Source organism: Neolamprologus brichardi, chromosome 15 (assembly GCF_056152115.1).
Source record: "Neolamprologus brichardi isolate AB-2024 chromosome 15, ASM5615211v1, whole genome shotgun sequence".
Classification (NCBI taxonomy): Eukaryota; Metazoa; Chordata; class Actinopteri; order Cichliformes; family Cichlidae; genus Neolamprologus; species Neolamprologus brichardi.
This window is the reverse complement of record NC_142118.1, coordinates 21,684,316-21,703,060: the sequence shown is the minus strand read 5'-3', so window position 1 is coordinate 21,703,060 and position 18,745 is coordinate 21,684,316. Positions and strand designations below refer to the sequence as shown.

Below are 18,745 nucleotides of genomic sequence, written 5' to 3'. Positions count from 1 at the left end.
CCTGGATCGTTGGTTGAGCCTAATTTTGTGAGACATCTGGAAAAATAAAAACCCTGCGTTAAATATTGTATTACTCGTTTCCTCAATTCTTTCCTATTTAGACTGCTTAAATGATAAAAGTGAAGATCTAAACTTGTATTTGTATCTGTATTTGTAGCTTCTTATCTAAATACTTTAAATGGCAGCATTGCTGTAAAAGCAACAAGTTTATGAAGTTAAATACAGAATACCTTAAATGATGTGTCCTTTGTAGCTATGGGTGACTTAATCCAGGCAGAATTACAAATACGGACTTTATTAAATATACTGATTTTATTTAAGAGTCAAGTCAACTTAAAGAAAAAGCTAGGCTGTTATTTATTTAAAAAAGACACCAAACCCTCATTTCTGCTAGAAAATAAAAACAAAATCATAAAATTGGTGGGAATAAAGAATTAAATACATATAGAAAGAAAGATAAACTCATTTGGTTGCAGGCGACTGCAAGTAGAACTTATATTAGGTTTTAAAAGCTATGAAGGATTTTTGTAAGTTTTTTTCAGTTAAGTCACAAAATGACTAAAGTTAGTGTAACATACATCAGTTTCTATTTAACAGACCGTCACTGAAAAGATACAAAACAACCCAAAAATATAAGCAAGTTTTGAGATTTTAAAAGAAATTTATTCATGCCATGCTTTGACAGAATAAGTCAGACATGTTTTACATATGCTGTGGGACCAGCGCGCTTACGTGACAGCATCTGAGCTTCAGTTTGACCACTTCCTTTCCATTTATTTGAAAATTGTGAACATGTTTCTTACAGGAATTTATGTTCTTGGCATCTATGTCGGTACATTTTCTCTATGTTGCTGCAAATGTTAGTTATTATTTTGTTTGATGATGGTGATGATGAGGATGATGATCATGATGATGAGGATGATGATGATGATTTGTGTTGTCTTTTCTTCTGAATCTGGTTTTCTGAGTAGCAGTGATCAGTGGACAAATGTACCACCTCTATCACAGACCTGGAGATTGTGTCACACTACCCTGTGACAGCCTATCTGATACATGCGCCATGATTAACTGGCTTTACAACAAAGACTCATCTCAGACTAAAATACTGGTTCAAAATAGTAACGTGAAGCAATCAGCTCAAGCTGCCAGGCTGAGTCTGCAGAGTAACTGCTCTCTGGGCATCAACAACATCACTGCAGAGGACGCTGGCAAATACTTCTGTCGGCCTGAGGGGACCACTGGTCAGGGCACAAGTGTCTATCTGCATATTTTGACCAGTGAGTACATGTCAAAGGAATATTGTTTTTATATAATGTGATCAGCTTCATGAAATCTATTCTTTTATTGATCACTGAGCAAATGTCTACGTGACTTTTGACATGTACTTTTGTGTGATAAACAACTAATAGCTTCCTCTTTCTGTAAGAACATACAGAATTAGAAAAAGGGGAACCTCAGCTCAGAGTTCTTAGAATAAGAAGCTATTTGTACACACACAGACATACAGACAAGTATAAATAAAGAACGCAGACAGTGATGAGACGCAGGTCGTGCGTCCATGACTGCCCTCGCGAGTAAAGACAACTGCAGTGTTTGTGTTTTCTAACTCAGGTGTCTTAGCTGAAGAACTACGGGATGATTTAAAGAAATCCCCTGTCATTTAAATTGGTTCTTCGAGCTTAGTGATGGAAACAACAGACACGTTTCTGTGACTCCAATCCAAGGTCTGACTGCTGTATCCTGACGTCGTGGGAAGCCAGCACCGAAGTCTGTCGACAGCCCTCTCTAGGTAGAGGTGAAAGACCTGGGACGTTAATTCGGGTCCAGGCCAGTGAACTTTTCTGGTCCACGGCGTTGGGATCCAGCCAGACAACATGACAACCAGCAAAAGACAACTGAGGGTGAGAAAATACTGTTTAGGTCTAACCCGCCGCAAGGGTCTAAGTTTTGCGCAACAAGTCTGACCCGCCGCAAGGGTCTAAGTTTTGCGCAACAGGTCTAACCCGCCGCAAGGGTCTAAGTTTTGTGCAACAGGTCTAACCTGCCGCAAGGGTCTAAGTAGGTCTAACCCGCCGCAAGGGTCTAAGTAGGTCTAACCCGCCGCAAGGGTCTAAACAGGTCTAAACAGGTCTAACCCGCCGCAAGGGTCCAAACAGGTCTAACCCGCCGCAAGGGTTTGAAGAAATAAACACGTGAAATAGGTTGAGTTCGCCGAAAGGAACTAAGTTTAGACTGGTTTCAGAAGTAGCCGTGAAATACTTTGTGACAAATCAGCACGCAAATGTCTATCTGTGTATATATGTGTTTTGGAAGTAAGTTGATTTTACAGCACAACACGCTGCTGAACTACTTCCATTGTTTTTTTTATTGTTTTCTTTGTGTTCCTGCAAAAGCCCAAGTACTGGTGACAAAGGGGAAAGGTTGAGTTTCACCTCATAAAACTGACTCCATGAATAGCGCGGAGTAGAAGGGCGTGTCAGCCACCACCCCCGAGTCTAGTACCAGAGAAGGCTCTGCAGTTCTGTGATAATGGGGAATCAGCCCACAAAACTCACTGCTGACGAGCAGTGGCTAGAAAAGAAATGTCCAGGCGCCGGACAAATCAGTGCTTGTAGATGGAGAAATCCTAAGAAAACGAAATGAAACGAAACGAAAGGGAAATGCAGCCCCTCAGCATTAACACATCTGAAGGAAGCTCTTTAAAAGAAGCAGTTAGGCGAGACGAAAACAAAAAGAAAAAACAAGAGAAAAAAGATAAACAACCAGAACCATTCATAACATCTCATTAACTGTGGGGCACTTTCAAAAACAGAGATCCCTCTCTCACACCCAGTTCTGTAAATAACACTTCACACTAAGAACTAATCACCAACCATCATCTCCTCAGGCTTTATGGGGGATGCAGCTTTCATTTCAATCCATGTAAACTGATGTCTCATGTAACTGAATATGTTGCTTTTTTGGGATCATGAGAGCAGGGATTTAAAATGGTATGCTTATGTGATGAGATGAGCAATCTGATTGGCCATTACTTGTTTATTCATGTGGTAAAAAGTTTACATTACACAATCACGGGTATTACAACTGCAAAACTAATGTTTTTACAGGACAATCACTCAGTTAATATGTGGATAACAAAAGATAATAAAGAATAACAAAGGGTAAGACAGATATTAGGCTCTTCTCATTCAGTCACATCCTCTCAGTTTCGGGATCTCCATCAGACGCTGACCCACAGAACGATGGAAACATCACTTTGGAGTGCTCTCTGTTTAGATACTATTCTTCCATACCCTGTGGAAAGAAGAGTATCTGCTGGGTGGATGAGACAGGATTTGCACTGCCTGACAGAGGTGCCCTGCTCAATGGGCAGACAAAATGTGTTTCTCTTCTGACTGTGAAGCATCACAGTGACCATAACAAAAGATACACCTGCCAGTTTCTTAACAAAAAGACTGTGATGATAGAGGGTCACTACACACCTGCTATAGGTGAGATAAATCAAAAGTAAAGTAAGATATTATTTTAATCAAACAAATGCTGTCTGATTATATTGATATAAAATGTTTATTAAGTAGCTCATGTAATAATATGTAATAATAAAAATGTCATATGTAATAATAAGTAATATGTACTAATATATATTTAAAATTTGTTTTGTTAAGCCTCTACGAATGTTGATTCCACACTTAACAAGGGCTTCATCATCATCGGTGCTGGGATGGTGATTCCGGTTCTGGTCGTCATCTTTACTGTTTTCATTAAGTACAGTAGGAGAGCCAAAGTGAGAGAAGGTCAGTAAAACAAGGACAGTATTTGTAGGAAGGCACAAAGCAGTGCAATAAATGTACCGCATTCAAACCAAACAGTCATTCTGACATTTGAACTTGCAGAATGATAAAGTGATGCATAATAAGCTATTGTTTTCTCTGCATTTTTAAGAGTTTTCATGGACTGATTTGAGGAATTTAAGGCAAACAAATGCTAAATTTAAAGCATCCTCTTATTTCTTTTCCGTATTTTATATGAAATATATCCTGTAACAGTGGTGGCTGCTCATTAAACACGGACAAAGGTTCAAATAATGAATTCCATGTATATACAAGTCACCCTTAATAGCTGAACTCTGAGGCTTCACAGCTCTAAAAGGTCCGTTTCAGACACTTTTTCCACTGATGATGATGTCAGTGAGAGTGAATATACAGTGGGGCAAAAAAGTATTTAGTCAGCCACCGATTGTGCAAGTTCCCCCACTTAAAATGATGACAGAGGTCAGTAATTTGCACCAGAGGTACACTTCAACTGTGAGAGACAGAATGTGAAAAAAAAATCCATGAATTCACATGGTAGGATTTGTAAAGAATTTATTCGTAAATCAGGGTGGAAAATAAGTATTTGGTCAATAACAAAAATACAACTCAATACTTTGTAACATAACCTTTGTTGGCAATAACAGAGGTCAAACGTTTACTATAGGTCTTTACCAGGTTTGCACACACAGTAGCTGGTATTTTGGCCCATTCCTCCATGCAGATCTTCTCAAGAGCAGTGATGTTTTGGGGCTGTCGCCGAGCAACACGGACTTTCAACTCCCGCCACAGATTTTCTATGGGGTTGAGGTCTGAGACTGGCTAGGCCACTCCAGGACTTTCAAATGCTTCTTACGGAGCCACTCCTTTGTTGCCCGGGTGGTGTGTTTTGGATCATTGTCATGTTGGAAGACCCAGCCTCGTTTCATCTTCAAAGTTCTCACTGATGGAAGGAGGTTTTGGCTCAAAATCTCACGATACTTGGCCCCATTCATTCTGTCCTTAACACGGATCAGTCGTCCTGTCCCCTTGGCAGAATAACAGCCCCATAGCATGATGTTTCCACCCCCATGCTTCACAGTAGGTATGGTGTTCTTGGGATGCAACTCAGTATTCTTCTTCCTCCAAACACGACGAGTTGAGTTTATACCAAAAAGTTCTACTTTGGTTTTATCTGACCACATGACATTCTCCCAATCCTCTGCTGTATCATCCATGTGCTCTCTGGCAAACTTCAGACGGGCCTGGACATGCACTGGCTTCAGCAGCGGAACACGTCTGGCACTGCGGGATTTGATTCCCTGCCGTTGTAGTGTGTTACTGATGGTGACCTTTGTTACTTTGGTCCCAGCTCTCTGCAGGTCATTCACCAGGTCCCCCCGTGTGGTTCTGGGATCTTTGCTCACCGTTCTCATGATCATTTTGACCCCACGGGATGAGATCTTGCGTGGAGCCCCAGATCGAGGGAGATTATCAGTGGTCTTGTATGTCTTCCATTTTCTGATGATTGCTCCCACAGTTGATTTTTTCACACCAAGCTGCTTGCCTATTGTAGATTCACTCTTCCCAGTCTGGTGCAGGTCTACAATTCTTTTCCTGGTGTCCTTCGAAAGCTCTTTGGTCTTGGCCATGGCGGAGTTTGGAGTCTGACTGGTTGAGGCTGTGGACAGGTGTCTTTTATACAGATGATGAGGTCAAACAGGTGCCATTCATACAGGTAATGAGTGGGGGACAGAAAAGCTTCTTACAGAAGACGTTACAGGTCTGTGAGAGCCAGGGATTTTCCTTGTTTGAGGTGACCAAATACTTATTTTCCACCCTGATTTACGAATAAATTCTTTACAAATCCTACCATGTGAATTCATGGATTTTTTTTTCACATTCTGTCTCTCACAGTTGAAGTGTACCTCTGGTGCAAATTACTGACCTCTGTCATCATTTTAAGTGGGGGAACTTGCACAATCGGTGGCTGACTAAATACTTTTTTGCCCCACTGTACTTAACATGGCCATCTCAGGCATACATCTTTCACTCTTTGCACACAAACCTCACCCAGCTGCTGCTCAAATGTTTTATTTTTAGTTGGCAGCCAATCAGAAGAAAGTCAGTTTGAAGAAAGGCTTTCTAACAAATGTTGTTGTTAAATTTGTCAAAATCAAGATTGGTTTTCATTTTCAGTGTAATGAGCTCTCAGGCCCACTGTAAAATCATTTGAGCCAGTGCACTTAGAGCTACAGCTGGCTTTTTATCTACATAATGATACATATATCTACATATGATATGTGCAAGTACAAGTGCAAAACCTTTACTATAGTTACTTAAGTTTTTTCTACCTTGGACTGAAAAAATAAACAATTTTAACATTTTCAGAAATGTGTCATAAGTAATAACATAATTACACAAACATTTATAATGCCACATATTATGACATTTGTTAACCAATTCAGTAAATCACTTTGTGTTCCAGCTATTCAAAAACCATCCCACCACAATGTGACTACACTGAAAAATACGGTATCTATTAATTTATTACAAAACCAACATGGACATACCAAAGAAGCTTTTTTCTATATTCACAATTTTAAAAGTGAACTTGTTTGTATGCTCAACTTGCTCCTCAAGTTGCCAAACTGACAGGAAGTGTCACTGTGCTTCCCTTTTCTTGTTCTTTAGCTAGAAAATGAGAAAATTAAAAATAAAGAAACCCATACAGGCACATGGAGAACTAATCCAAACAAAAAGATTCCATCTGGCCTGCAGATTTAAACTCAGGATCAAATCTTCTTGCTGTGAGGTAACATTGCTACCTTGATAAATCTTTATGTTATGGCTTTGAAATATTAAATTAACATATAGTAGATATTAGCTAGTTAGGTAATATCTATATTAGATAGATATCAACATTAATCTGATTCTTCTTTGGCTCTCGGAGGAGGCGGATGCACTTTTTCTCCTCTCCCTTATCTTCCCTGCTTATGTCCTTGTCTAGTCTCGTGTTTTTTTGTATTTTCCCTGGAACACTCTCTCACAGTCTGTTCTCTAAAACCTAAAAGAGGAATTATGGATTGGATCAACTGGTCCCTAAATGCAATTGACACCCCTTTCTCAATGAGAAGTTTGGGCTTGGGTGAGCCTGAGTGCTGAAGATATCTACCTATTCGGAACCATGGTAACAGGGTTCTGGCTGATCGGAGCTGGCTTGGCCCTGACTTATCGAAGAATTAAGGAAGCGGAACCGGCTGTTCAAACCCCCACAAGGCTGCCCGCTGGGATTGGAATGATGGGAGAGGCGTGAGTTTCTCAAAATGGGCCCATTGAGTCAGCACGGATAAGATCTTGGAGAGGCTACGGCTGCTGTGAATACTCAGAATAAGATCTCTGACTGCAGACTGGATACATCTCGGAAGGGCTAGCTCGGAATAACATCTCTGGGCGCAAAATTGGATGACATCTCGGGGAGGCACACGTGAGTTCTCAGAAATTGGCTCCTTGAGCACAAGAAATGACAACATCACAGAACGCAAGTATGGCGAAGCTCGCGGCTCTCCAACGGGAGATTGAGAGACCAGTGTTGGACTGTAGAACTGCTTTGAAATTCATATGAGCTGTTCACACTAAAGTAAAAAATAACATCACAATAACATACCCCTTCGGCGCCAGCTGCAAGGCCGGAGCTGAACAAAACACCCTGATAACGACTGTGTTTAGTCTGTTCCTTCCCATTCCATGCAAGGTCACCTGGGTTGGCTGGAAGACTGTTTACTTAGCCTGGCAGGGCGAAGGAAAGTGTCTCAGCTGAACTATGGACACGCACACACATACTGATACTGATAAGCACTCACCGACGCATCACCCTCCCTACCCCAGATGCAACGCCACCTCCAACGCTTACCTCCCCTTTGATGTGGACATCGGGTCAGTTGGAGGCGCAGTCGAAAGATTGTAGCGGTCCACATCATTTTACATGTTTAAACAAGGAAGGTTTATTAATTAATAATCAAATAGACATAACATTATTTTGTTACTCCAAAAAATACATACGCAAATTTGTGATATTTATATGTGATATTTTAAAAGAAGCTGTCAACTTAGCTCTGTAGAGTGAACAATCATACTGAAAAAGTTTATTTTAATTTATAGACGCAAGCCGCACTTCATATTTTTGACCACCAGATGCTACTAAAGAAGACTGTGTTAAAAGGTTTAGAGTAATGAGCCCCTTTTGAATACACACTTCAATCCTTCAGAAAGCTTAATTTGCCCACCACTAGCTGCCCGTCCCTGAGACTGGTTCTGCTGGAGGATCAGCTGGAGGGTCCAGATGATCAGAATCAACCTTTTGGTGATTTACTTGCCTGGATGACTAAGGATGCATCAAGACTGTTAAAGGGATACTTTTCCCTTCCCACTGTCGCTAAGTGTTTGCTTATAGGGGGTCATCTGATTATTAAGGTTTCCTTTTGATTTTGTAGGGTCTTTATCTTCAGGTGACTGTTGTGAATTGGCACTATATACATAAAACTGACATGAACTGTATTATACAGACATCGAGTGTGAGACCAGATCAGATGACAAGGATTCTGCTGTTGTGGATCATTGTACCAATGTCTAAACACAATACACACACACACACACACACACACACACACACACACACAAAGACCCCCCCCCCCCCCCCCCCCCAACACCCCAACAACACACACACACACACACACACACACACACACACACAAAGACCCCCCCCCCCCAACACCCCAACAACACACACACACACACACACACACACACACACACACACACACACACACACACACACACACACACACACACACACACACACACAAACATGTACAAAGCCTCTAGCAAATATTATATTTAGAGTTTAGCAACATTTTTTTTTAATTTAAATTTGATAAGTCTCACAAAATGATAATAGATCAGTTTGGACTGACATCATTGTTTTGATCACACCTGATGAATATCTTGTGATTTGTGACCACACTTGCCTGAGTGCTTCTCAGTTCTCAGAAAAACAGAAGCGGCATCATTTGTCATACCTCTAAAATAGTATCAGCATTGCTAAGTATCAAACATCCAAAAAATGCTAACTAAACAATGAAGTAAAATAATATGACTGACACAGACTCTTACAGCAGAAGCACACTTATGCTGTCTAATAATCAAAATCGGTGTGTTCATAGTCTGAGGCTGCAAATATAATTGCAATATGTCCACACAAAATATGCATGATTCCCATCTCCTAAAGTCAACTGTCAACACATTACGTAAGTGCATATGGACGTACTATGTCTCAGAACATTTTAAATAAAAATGTTGTTTTTGTCTTTGGTTATGAATCAAATCTGAAAGAGATACTATGAGCTTACCTACCTTAAAATAAACAACACTATAGTCTCATGGGGAGGAGACATTAACCACAGGAAGTAGATACCACATTTGTGCTCATGACAGAGTGCAACAGAAACCTTTGAGAGATGCTAGACTGAGAACAGGAGATAAAAGAAGAAAAAGCTCATAATTTGGAGCAAAGATTTTTAATATCTTTCTATTTTAGATTTTTTTTTATTTAAAGGTAAGGAAACAAATATATAACATATATTTAAACAACAATCAAAAACTTGTATTTATATTACAGTTTACTTTGTAAAGTATTAATTACTCACAGAAAGTGCTGTGTTTGCTGTTTCCTCAACAGCAGCACCTGGAAGAAATTAAATTTATTGTCATAGTTGGAGGTGAAGTCACTTTACCTTGTGAAAATGGAAAAGATGTTCATGAAAGATGTCACAATAATACCTGGCTCTAATTGATTAGAGAAACAATAAAACAATAATGCTGCTGTAACACAGGAATTTAGCACCGGCTGCCAAAGATGCCACAGCTAAATAAAGCAGCGCGAGTGTTACAGAAAACCTTTCTCACGTTATAAAAGGACAAAGGTGAGGATGATGGTCATTATGACTACAGACAGTCATAATGACCATCAGGTCAGAGGTCAACATTTAATATAATTTCATTTTATTTATACAGCGCCAAATCACAACAACAGTCGCCTCAAGGCGCTTTATATTGTAAGGTAGACCCTACAATAACACTCACAGAGAGAAACCCAACAATCATATGACCCCCTATGAGCAAGCACTTTGGTGACAGTGGGGAGGAAAAACTCCCTTTTAACACGAAGAAACCAGAACCAGGGAGGGGCGGCCATCTGCTGCGACCGGTTGGAATGAGAGAAGGAAGACAGGATGAAAGACATGCTGTGGAAAATAGGGAAAGATTAATAACAAGTATGATTCAATGCAGAAAGGTCTATTAACACAGTGAGTGAGAAAGGTGACTGAAGAGGTAGTGACATGACATGATATTTTAAATCTTCACATAGTACTTCTATTGTGTTGGTAATACATACAACACTAAGAACAGTAACAATCTTAGTTTCTGAGTTTATAAGGCTGTTTGGCAATTTTCAACCAATACATTATTAATGTGACCTTTGTAATGGGGAAAACTTTGGTTTATTCTCATATTTAGATTTAAGCATGCAGATGGCAGCGCAGTGGCAAAAGCCCTCCTATCAGAGATCATCTCCAGATGGGGTACCTGGAGAAAATCACAAGTGATGATGGCACCCATTTTGTAAATCAGGCACTGAAAGAAATCAGTGTGAGAGTGGGGTTTAGATTACAAACACATTGTGCATGGAGGGGCTGTAGAAATAGCGAAAGACTCCTTGAAAACCTCCAGCACACCTCACTCAGTCTCTATGAAGAGTTGTATGGAAGAGCTGCCAGAATGGGGGCTGAACCCCCAAAGTGGACAGGCGTGTCTACAGAGCTATGTAACAGTGAAATGATTGTGTATTGTCAAAATCTCCCCAAGACTCTCTCGCAGATACACCAGACATTGAAGGCAGTCCCTCCCAGAATGGCAGAGGAACCCCTGCACCCTTTCAAGTCAGGTGACTGGTTGCTGGTGTAAGGCGTAAGAAGGAAACACTCGAAGGCAAAACGCTGGTTGGGCCCATTCCAATTCCTGCTGACCACACAGACAGCAGTGAAGGTCGCGGAAAGAGGCAAGTGGATCCACGTCAGCCATTGTAAGCTCTTCACAGGAGAATTGCCTGTGACACAGAAAGAACAACCAGACAAAACACATGGGGCAGAATAATCCCCGCACCTCATCCAGGCAGGCTACACTCTACCTGCAACGATGTGCCAAACCGAGAAGCAGCTCATTGCCAGGGTAGCCCTTGTGCTCTTCACAGGGCTGCCTTGTGGTCGAGCCTCTGGGGAGACCTGCAGCTGAAGACCTGCAGCTGAACACCATGCCAAGGCCCAGAGACATCCGTACAATAGGAGAAACTGCCAACAAGCATAGAGACAAATGTCTAAGTATGGTGGATGCCTTGAACTACACTATGTATACTTAACCACTCAAGCTTTCAGTTTTGATTTGTGTAATGTGATAAATTGTAAGGGAAAGGGTGACAGTTGGAGAGGGTATGATTTGTATTTGTGTAGGCTACCAAGGGGACGGCCCGAACCTGGAGACCGAAGCTGGTGCAGTAGCTGGGACGATGTGTGGTCTCACTCGCAACCAAATTATTGGGGCCCAAACAAGGTACGAAATCTGAGGGAGACTGCAGCGCTTTTCTCATTAAAGAGAGGCCGGGTTGGGACTGGGACCAGATCCAACCCCTTGTTATTGACCATAAATGGTCTGAAACAAAATCCCTGGTCTATCGCATATTCAGGATGATGTTATGATCCGTCTGAAGATTTTACATGATTATCAGAGTAGACCAGGCAGGCACAGATAGCATGGGGATAATTAAGGTAGTTCTTCACTCTAAGGCTGAAACTGTCGGTGGGCGTTACATTCCAGTCAACGGCACTTCAGCACCACAAAGACCAAGGGGTGAATGTCACGGATTTGGCCTACAAGACCTCCAGAGACCCATTTGTGAGGTATGTAAACATATCCTCACCAGAGGGCATGATACAGGTAGAAACAGGGTACATAGATAAAAACACCTGGCTGGATTGGATAACATACACAGCCAGTACAAACAACATGATAGAGTGTGTGGCCTGCTCTACAGCGCGCCCCACACTGTTCACTGTGACTGCCCCTTTATTGTTCAGGGAGGACAGGCAAGGATTTGACTGCATGTTACAGCTCCACATGGAGGAGGAGGTCGGTCATGACTACCAAATTTTAAGTGCACTTTTCCCAGTAGTCAGGAAGGGTGTCACTCCTCCTCTGTTTTCCCCAAGGGCTGGAAATTACACCTGTTTAACCAGGGTAAGTGTCACCCCTATAGGAAACTCAGACGCTGCATGGTGCAATGAGGTCATAGATGTCACTGAATGGGCAAATATGAGCAACATTAATGTTGCTCGTGCTGACCGCTCCTGGTGGTGTGGAGACAAGACCCTGAGAGACACTCTGCCCAGTGGTTGGTCAGGAACTTGTACTATTGTGAGATTAGCACTCCCTATAGTATTAATGGGATCTCATGCTACTGCAGAGACCGTTGTGAGTAGAACTGGTAGAACCATGTCAGAAGATTCTGATTTGACTAAAAGCTCTCCAACTTACATAGATGCTATAGGTGTCCCTAGAGGTGTCCCTGATGAATACAAATTAGTTATTTCTTAGATGAAGGATGTGTGTGTGTCAATATGTCCTGCTGAAAAATGCTTAGCTATGCTTAATGATGTTTCAATATGTTATCTGCTAAATGTTAGGTCGTAGAGGGACAAATTCTAGGTGGTTCCTGAAGCAATGTTAGTGGAAAGTCTTCCCTGCCCAGCAATAACCCAGGTGGGACAAAGTAAGCCGTTGTAGCTAAAATATAGAGGCATAGCATTTTACATTATGTCAACATTTTACATTTCCAATAAGTAGGACTGTGGATTTAAAATTAGTTAGATATGACAGTGTGGTTGCACCTGATGCTTATTTTTGTCATGTGTATGACACGCAAACAGAGCTGACATTAACCACAATGTCATCAAAACACCTCCTACCCTAGTTCTCAGAAAAAACATGATCTCATGACCACAGTTCTCAGACCACTAAAATATCTCGTCCGTGTTATCATCTATAAAACATTAATGTGTTACATCTAGGGCATCAGGAGTCAAATATGGTTTAGAAGTTAAACTCCGTCATGCCATGAATCCTGCTGTTTAAAAAGCACAAATGTAAATTTTCCCAAAGAAGCACACATACTGTATAGTGACATGCTTTTGTACAAGCTGGTTGAGTATATATGGTTAAAGGATAAAAATACCCTCATTATATTGCGTCGTAATGCTAATTTTGAAATATAAAAGTAATGCATGGTCGATTCATTAGAGACTAGTTCTGAAACAAAACCTTTATATTCTTAAAATTTATTCATTCATCAATATTATGCTAAAAAATACAGTGTGAATTCGATTTAAACAGGATATAAGTTTAAACTGAACAAAATGAAGACGTTAATGTGATCTGCCTATATTGAAAACCACCAGTCACAATGAGGCAGAGACAGGAAGTAGGCTGGATTCTACACTTGTCTTGAGACACAAGTACAGCAGCATTGAGACTTGAGGTTATAATAAAGAAGAAGACAAAGAAGCACAATGGTTGAATTTGCAATATTTAAAATTCTTCTTATTTTGATGCTTCTATTTACAGGTAAAGAAACATATTTGAAATATGTATCAAACCTATACTGACATTGCTAATGATGGTTCAGGACATAATAGTCATGTAACTGAAACTGTTTACTATTTTTAGTTAACACAATGAGTTTAGGAAATTCTTGAACCATGTGCATTTTATATATATAAATATAAAATTATGCCCTACATACAATATAAAAGCTGTGTTTGAGTCTAACGTTATCATTTTCATTTCTCTACTTTTGTCACCAGCAGTTACTCAAATGACCAAATTAAGCTCTAAAGTTGGAGGTGAAGTCACGTTGCCTTGTGTAAATGGAAAAGATTTTCACAATAGCTATAACAGTACTACTTGGCTCTACAGTGGTTCAGGAAGCAATGAAACAGTGACACTGTTTGAACATGGGCAGTTTAACAGTGGTCTCAGAGCTAAATCACACAGGCTGAGTGTTACACTGGACTATTCTCTGATTATAAAGGAGGTCACATCAGAGGATGATGGTCATTACACCTGCAGACAGTTCAAATTGGGAGAGCCATTTACAGACTCTTTGGTTTACATGTCTGTTATTAACAGTGAGTATTGACATTACTGTTTTCACCTTTAACTGCTTTGTTACAGCACACTCAAAGTACAGTAAATAAGTACATTATCTTGGCTATGCTGACACCTGTATATTTAATGAGAGCTTAAAAAAAATCAAGGAAAAATCTGAACATTTAACGCCTACAGTGAGTGGATCTAACAACTCATTTATAATCATGGATAAGTTTTCTGATCTAATTAAGCTCAATATGTTCCCCCCCAAGATTCAGTATAAAGATAAAACATTAGTTTTTATTCTTTACAAATGATTTAAAATAAAAAAAAAATGTGATGATTTCACCAGTCTGGTCTATTTGTTCTGTTTGAGTGATTTACAGTATATACAAAGTATTGCATATCTTATAGTATAGTAGTGCTGTTGCATACAAGTGAGAATATGATAAAAAGTTTGAAGAGATTTCATACTGAATTGCTTTGTTTTTATATTGATAGATTTGTAATTTTTAGACTCATTGTTTTTTGTTTAATGACTGTAGATAGTAAATGTGTATATTTTCTCACTGGATTTTTTAACATTTCAGAAGGGGACACAACAAAAGGAATAATTACATCAACAACAACCAAAACTGCAATATCAGCAAATGCCCCTAAATCTAAAAGCGCTACATCAACCACAGAACCAGAGAAACCCTCAAAAACAGGTACAGTGTGAGCATCTAAAAATTAAAATGTGTTTATTTAATAAAAAAGCTGTTTCTGAGTAAATAATACAGATCAAACCATCACCAAAAACAGGGTTAACATTACTCTGATAACACACTGTCTCAATCAGGCAAAATGTTTTTCAAAAAAACTAAAAATATATAAATTATTTCCACAATTTACATAGGCTGGAAGTAGCAGTCTTTTTTTCAGCTAGCCCTATCAAAACTTGTCAAATCTTATGAAATACTGACAGGCAGTGCCACCTGCTGCCATAATGCACAGGTGCAATTAGAGCAATAAGAAAGGGTATCTCTCTCGCTCTCCCATTTAGTGAAAATACACTGGATATAAATCGTTTACCATGTCGATAACTGGTTCATTAAATACATAGTACAGTAATTAATAGCTATATTTTGTTAATTTTTGAATAAATTTTTTTTCCAGTTCAAACCAAACACATGCTGATCGTTTTAGCGGGTGGTTTCCTAGTACTCTTCATAATCCTGGCACTCATTGGATGGAAGAGAAATAAAAGTGAGAACACCCCATTTATATTTGAGAAACAAAAAATATTTTTTTAAATAAAGTTGTTGGACTTAAATTGTTGTTGTTGGAATTCCCTATTTTGTCTTTTTAGGGAACAAAACACAGAAGAGTGATGAAATTGTAAGTTTTAAACTGAATAGTCAAAGATGTTTATACAGCGATGACTTCTATAGTTAATTTCTCTGTGGCTATAACATCACTTTATTTTAAGTATCAGTGGTTTAAATGAAAAATATCTAACAACCTCTATTTGTTCAGGAACTGAGCATGAATTACTGCGGTATACCACAAACCAGTCAGAAGGGGGTGAGATCACACACCAGTGCAAATTACACCTGTTTCATATTTTACTTATGATATATTTATCCTCTAACACACACACACACACATACACACACTATACACTGAACCAAATTTCTTTTTTTTTTTTTGTAGTAGCAGATTATTAAAAGTAATGGTACTCAGGAAAACATTTGCATTTTCCTTAGTGTCAGGGGTAGATGGTTGGGTGTCCAGATACAAAGTATAATAATAATGGATTGGATTTATATAGCGCTTTTCAAGGCACCCAAAGCGCTTTACAATGCCACTATTCATTCACACACTGGTGGAGGCAAGCTACAGTTGTAGCCACAGCTGCCCTGGTGCAGATTGACAGAAGCGAGGCTGCCGTATCGCGCCATCGGCCCCTCTGGCCAACACCAGTAGAGTAAAGTGTCTTGCCCAAGGACACAACGACCAGGACAGAGAGCCCGGGGATTGAACCAGCGACCTTCCGGTTACAGATGCGCTTCCCAACTGCCTGAGCCATGGTCGCCCCCTTACAAAAAAAGACATTTTTTTCTCAGATTATATTTGACCAGTGTTGGTCAAGTTACTTGAAAAAAGTAATCAGTAACTAATTACTGATTACTTCCCCAAAAAGTAATCCCCTTACTTTACTGATTACTTATTTTCAAAAGTAATTAATTACTTAGTTACTTTTTAAAAACATGATTTACAACCTAAATAGGTGATCGTAACGGTCTAATTAGTAATCTAATTACCGTTTTTGCAATAGTAATCCCTTACTTTACTCGTTACTTGAAAAAAGTAATCGGATTACAGTAACGCGTTACCCATCTCTGTATTTGACTGAACTATACTCTTTAGGAACAAATATATTTTTTTAAAAAAAAGGTTCCTGTTGCCTAAATGCAACTTCACAAAAAATGCAAATGATTAAAAAAATGTGTCACCCTTTTTGAATGGTGTTGGAGTAAAAGTACAAAATAGTTTGAAAATGGTAAAAAAGTATATACTATAAATGTACCTCTAGTAATTGAGTAATGAGGTGTATTTGAGTATTTATGTTCATTTTCTATATCTTTCTGTCTTTTTTGCGTAGGCTGATCCTGATTACTATCATACCATTGGTAACAGAAGCAAGACCGACAAAGCCCCAGTAAGCTGTCTCATTGGTTATACTTAATGTTGTTGCATGAAGACAAATTTCAACAATTAGAATTTGCTGTGTATAATTGTGTTGAATGAAAAAAAAACTTGAATACATTATGCGTTAGGATTTGTGTGTGTGTGTGTGTGTGTGTGTGTGTGTGTGTGTGTGTAAAACCCCTACAGCAGATTAAATCAAAGCAACAAGGGTGCAATGAACAAAAATAACACATCTCACACATGTTTCAAATTCATGAAGAACAAAAAAAGTATAAAAAGTAATGACTTCACCAGTCTGGTCTATTCAACTATTAAATTGTCTCAGAAAAATCAATTTTTTTTAAGTATGTCCTTCTAAAATAAATATATATATTATATATATATATATATATATATATATATATATATATATGCAATCATTACTTTTGAGATTTAAATGTCTGTCTGTCTTTCTGAATCGGTACACTAGGAAATACTAAAAGAAGGCACAGGTTAATCACAAGAATTTTGATATCAAAAATATTAACATATCACCTCTGGTTATTTTTAATGTCTAGGCTAATCCTGCAGCTGATGTTTCCTATTCCTCCATCAAAAAGACCAGGAAGAAAACCCGGGTAAGTACCAGTATTGGTCAAGAACAAATCACAGCAGCAAAAATTTTGTGTAGATATTTTTTGATTTCCGATGACTGAAGAATTATGCAATTTTTTTTATGTGTGTATTTATTATGTGTGTGTGTGCGTGTCTGTGTGTGTGTGTGTGTGTGTGCTGCTTTCCTATATTTTACAGGTTCAGAGTAATGACCATAAAGATGATGCACTGACTTTCTCCACCTTTGGCAAAGCCTCCAATAATGATAACAGGATCTACATGAACATGAAAAGCATACAAAAAGCCAGGGGCAGTTATTTTTAATGATCAGAATATGCTTTATATTATTTGATATTACTGTGATGATCATTTAGGAACCTACATAAATCCTTTTTTTTCTAAATGATTCATAAAGACAAATTTCAAAAAACAAAACAAAAAACAACAACTTATAATTGTAACATTTTTCGGACATCTTATGTTTAATAAAAAAATTTAGATATTATCTGTCAATTTACTTTGCGTGATCTGAATTCCAAACTTTGCTAACAGCCAAAACATTTTACACTTTTAATTTTTTTGCTATATTTTGAATAAATATTTAAATTAATCAGTGGCGGGGCGTGGCCTGCAGTGCCGCTGCAAGAGAGGTGGTCACACCTGAGCGACATCCGCAATCACGCCTCGCTGCCTTAAAGTCTGTGCTGTCTCTGCTGTTGTGTTATGTGTCGGGCTGTGTGCTGGAAAGCTAAACCCAGCTGCATGTGTAAAGCAACGTGTGTGAAATTGATCAACAAAGAGAAGCTGTAAAACATGTTCATGCAAACATCGTCGGGTCTGCCGTGATATCTTTACAATAGGACTTCTGCTCCTGAACCTCTGCTCACAGCTTCTGCAGACTGGGGCTGTACAATGTCACTTTCATCTTTACGCAGGACTGTAAGTATGGGCTCAAAATGTGGTCATAAATATTTTGTACTTGTGAATCAGTTTTGTATGTGTAAAAAGAATTTGTGTGCGTGTAAAAAAGATTTGTATGTGTAAAAAAGATTTGTGTGTGTGTAAAAAAGATTTGTATGTGTAAAAAGAATTTGTGTGTGCACAAAAAAAGATTTGTATGTGTAAAAAAGATTTGTGTGTGGACTTAGCCAACAAAAACCCCTGCAAGTTACAAGTACAAATTTTGACCCTATTTTTCTTCCTTTCATCTGATTGGTCAATGTCATGCCAATCACAAATGTAACAATCCAATCAGAGAACAGATGGGTTTGGCTGTGTAAACACACACACACACACACACACACGGCTTACATCCCACGAGTCAAACTACAGCTTGTGCTGGTGGTAGTTGTCCAGGCCTCAATCACAGGCCGGTCTGACTCCCCACAGACTGGAACCAGCAATGTGTGTGT

At 39.1% G+C, this 18,745-nt stretch overlaps 2 protein-coding genes across 2 annotated transcripts; both read left to right on the top strand.

Moving 5' to 3' along the window:
- Nucleotides 1-792: 792 nt before the first annotated feature.
- On the top strand, nucleotides 793-3,802 carry LOC148098493 (uncharacterized). Its single transcript, XM_087852502.1, has 4 exons — nucleotides 793-832; nucleotides 972-1,241; nucleotides 3,207-3,491; nucleotides 3,666-3,802. Exons 1-4 carry the CDS (start codon nucleotides 793-795, stop codon nucleotides 3,800-3,802), a joined length of 732 nt encoding a protein of 243 aa, XP_087708628.1.
- A 9,968-nt stretch (nucleotides 3,803-13,770) lies between these two features.
- On the top strand, nucleotides 13,771-17,657 carry LOC148098492 (uncharacterized). Its single transcript, XM_087852465.1, has 8 exons — nucleotides 13,771-14,083; nucleotides 14,636-14,755; nucleotides 15,204-15,293; nucleotides 15,397-15,425; nucleotides 15,564-15,611; nucleotides 16,693-16,749; nucleotides 17,297-17,356; nucleotides 17,532-17,657. The coding sequence occupies exons 1-8, from the start codon at nucleotides 13,771-13,773 to the stop codon at nucleotides 17,655-17,657; spliced, it is 843 nt and encodes a 280-aa protein (XP_087708591.1).
- The last annotated feature ends 1,088 nt before the right edge of the window (nucleotides 17,658-18,745 follow it).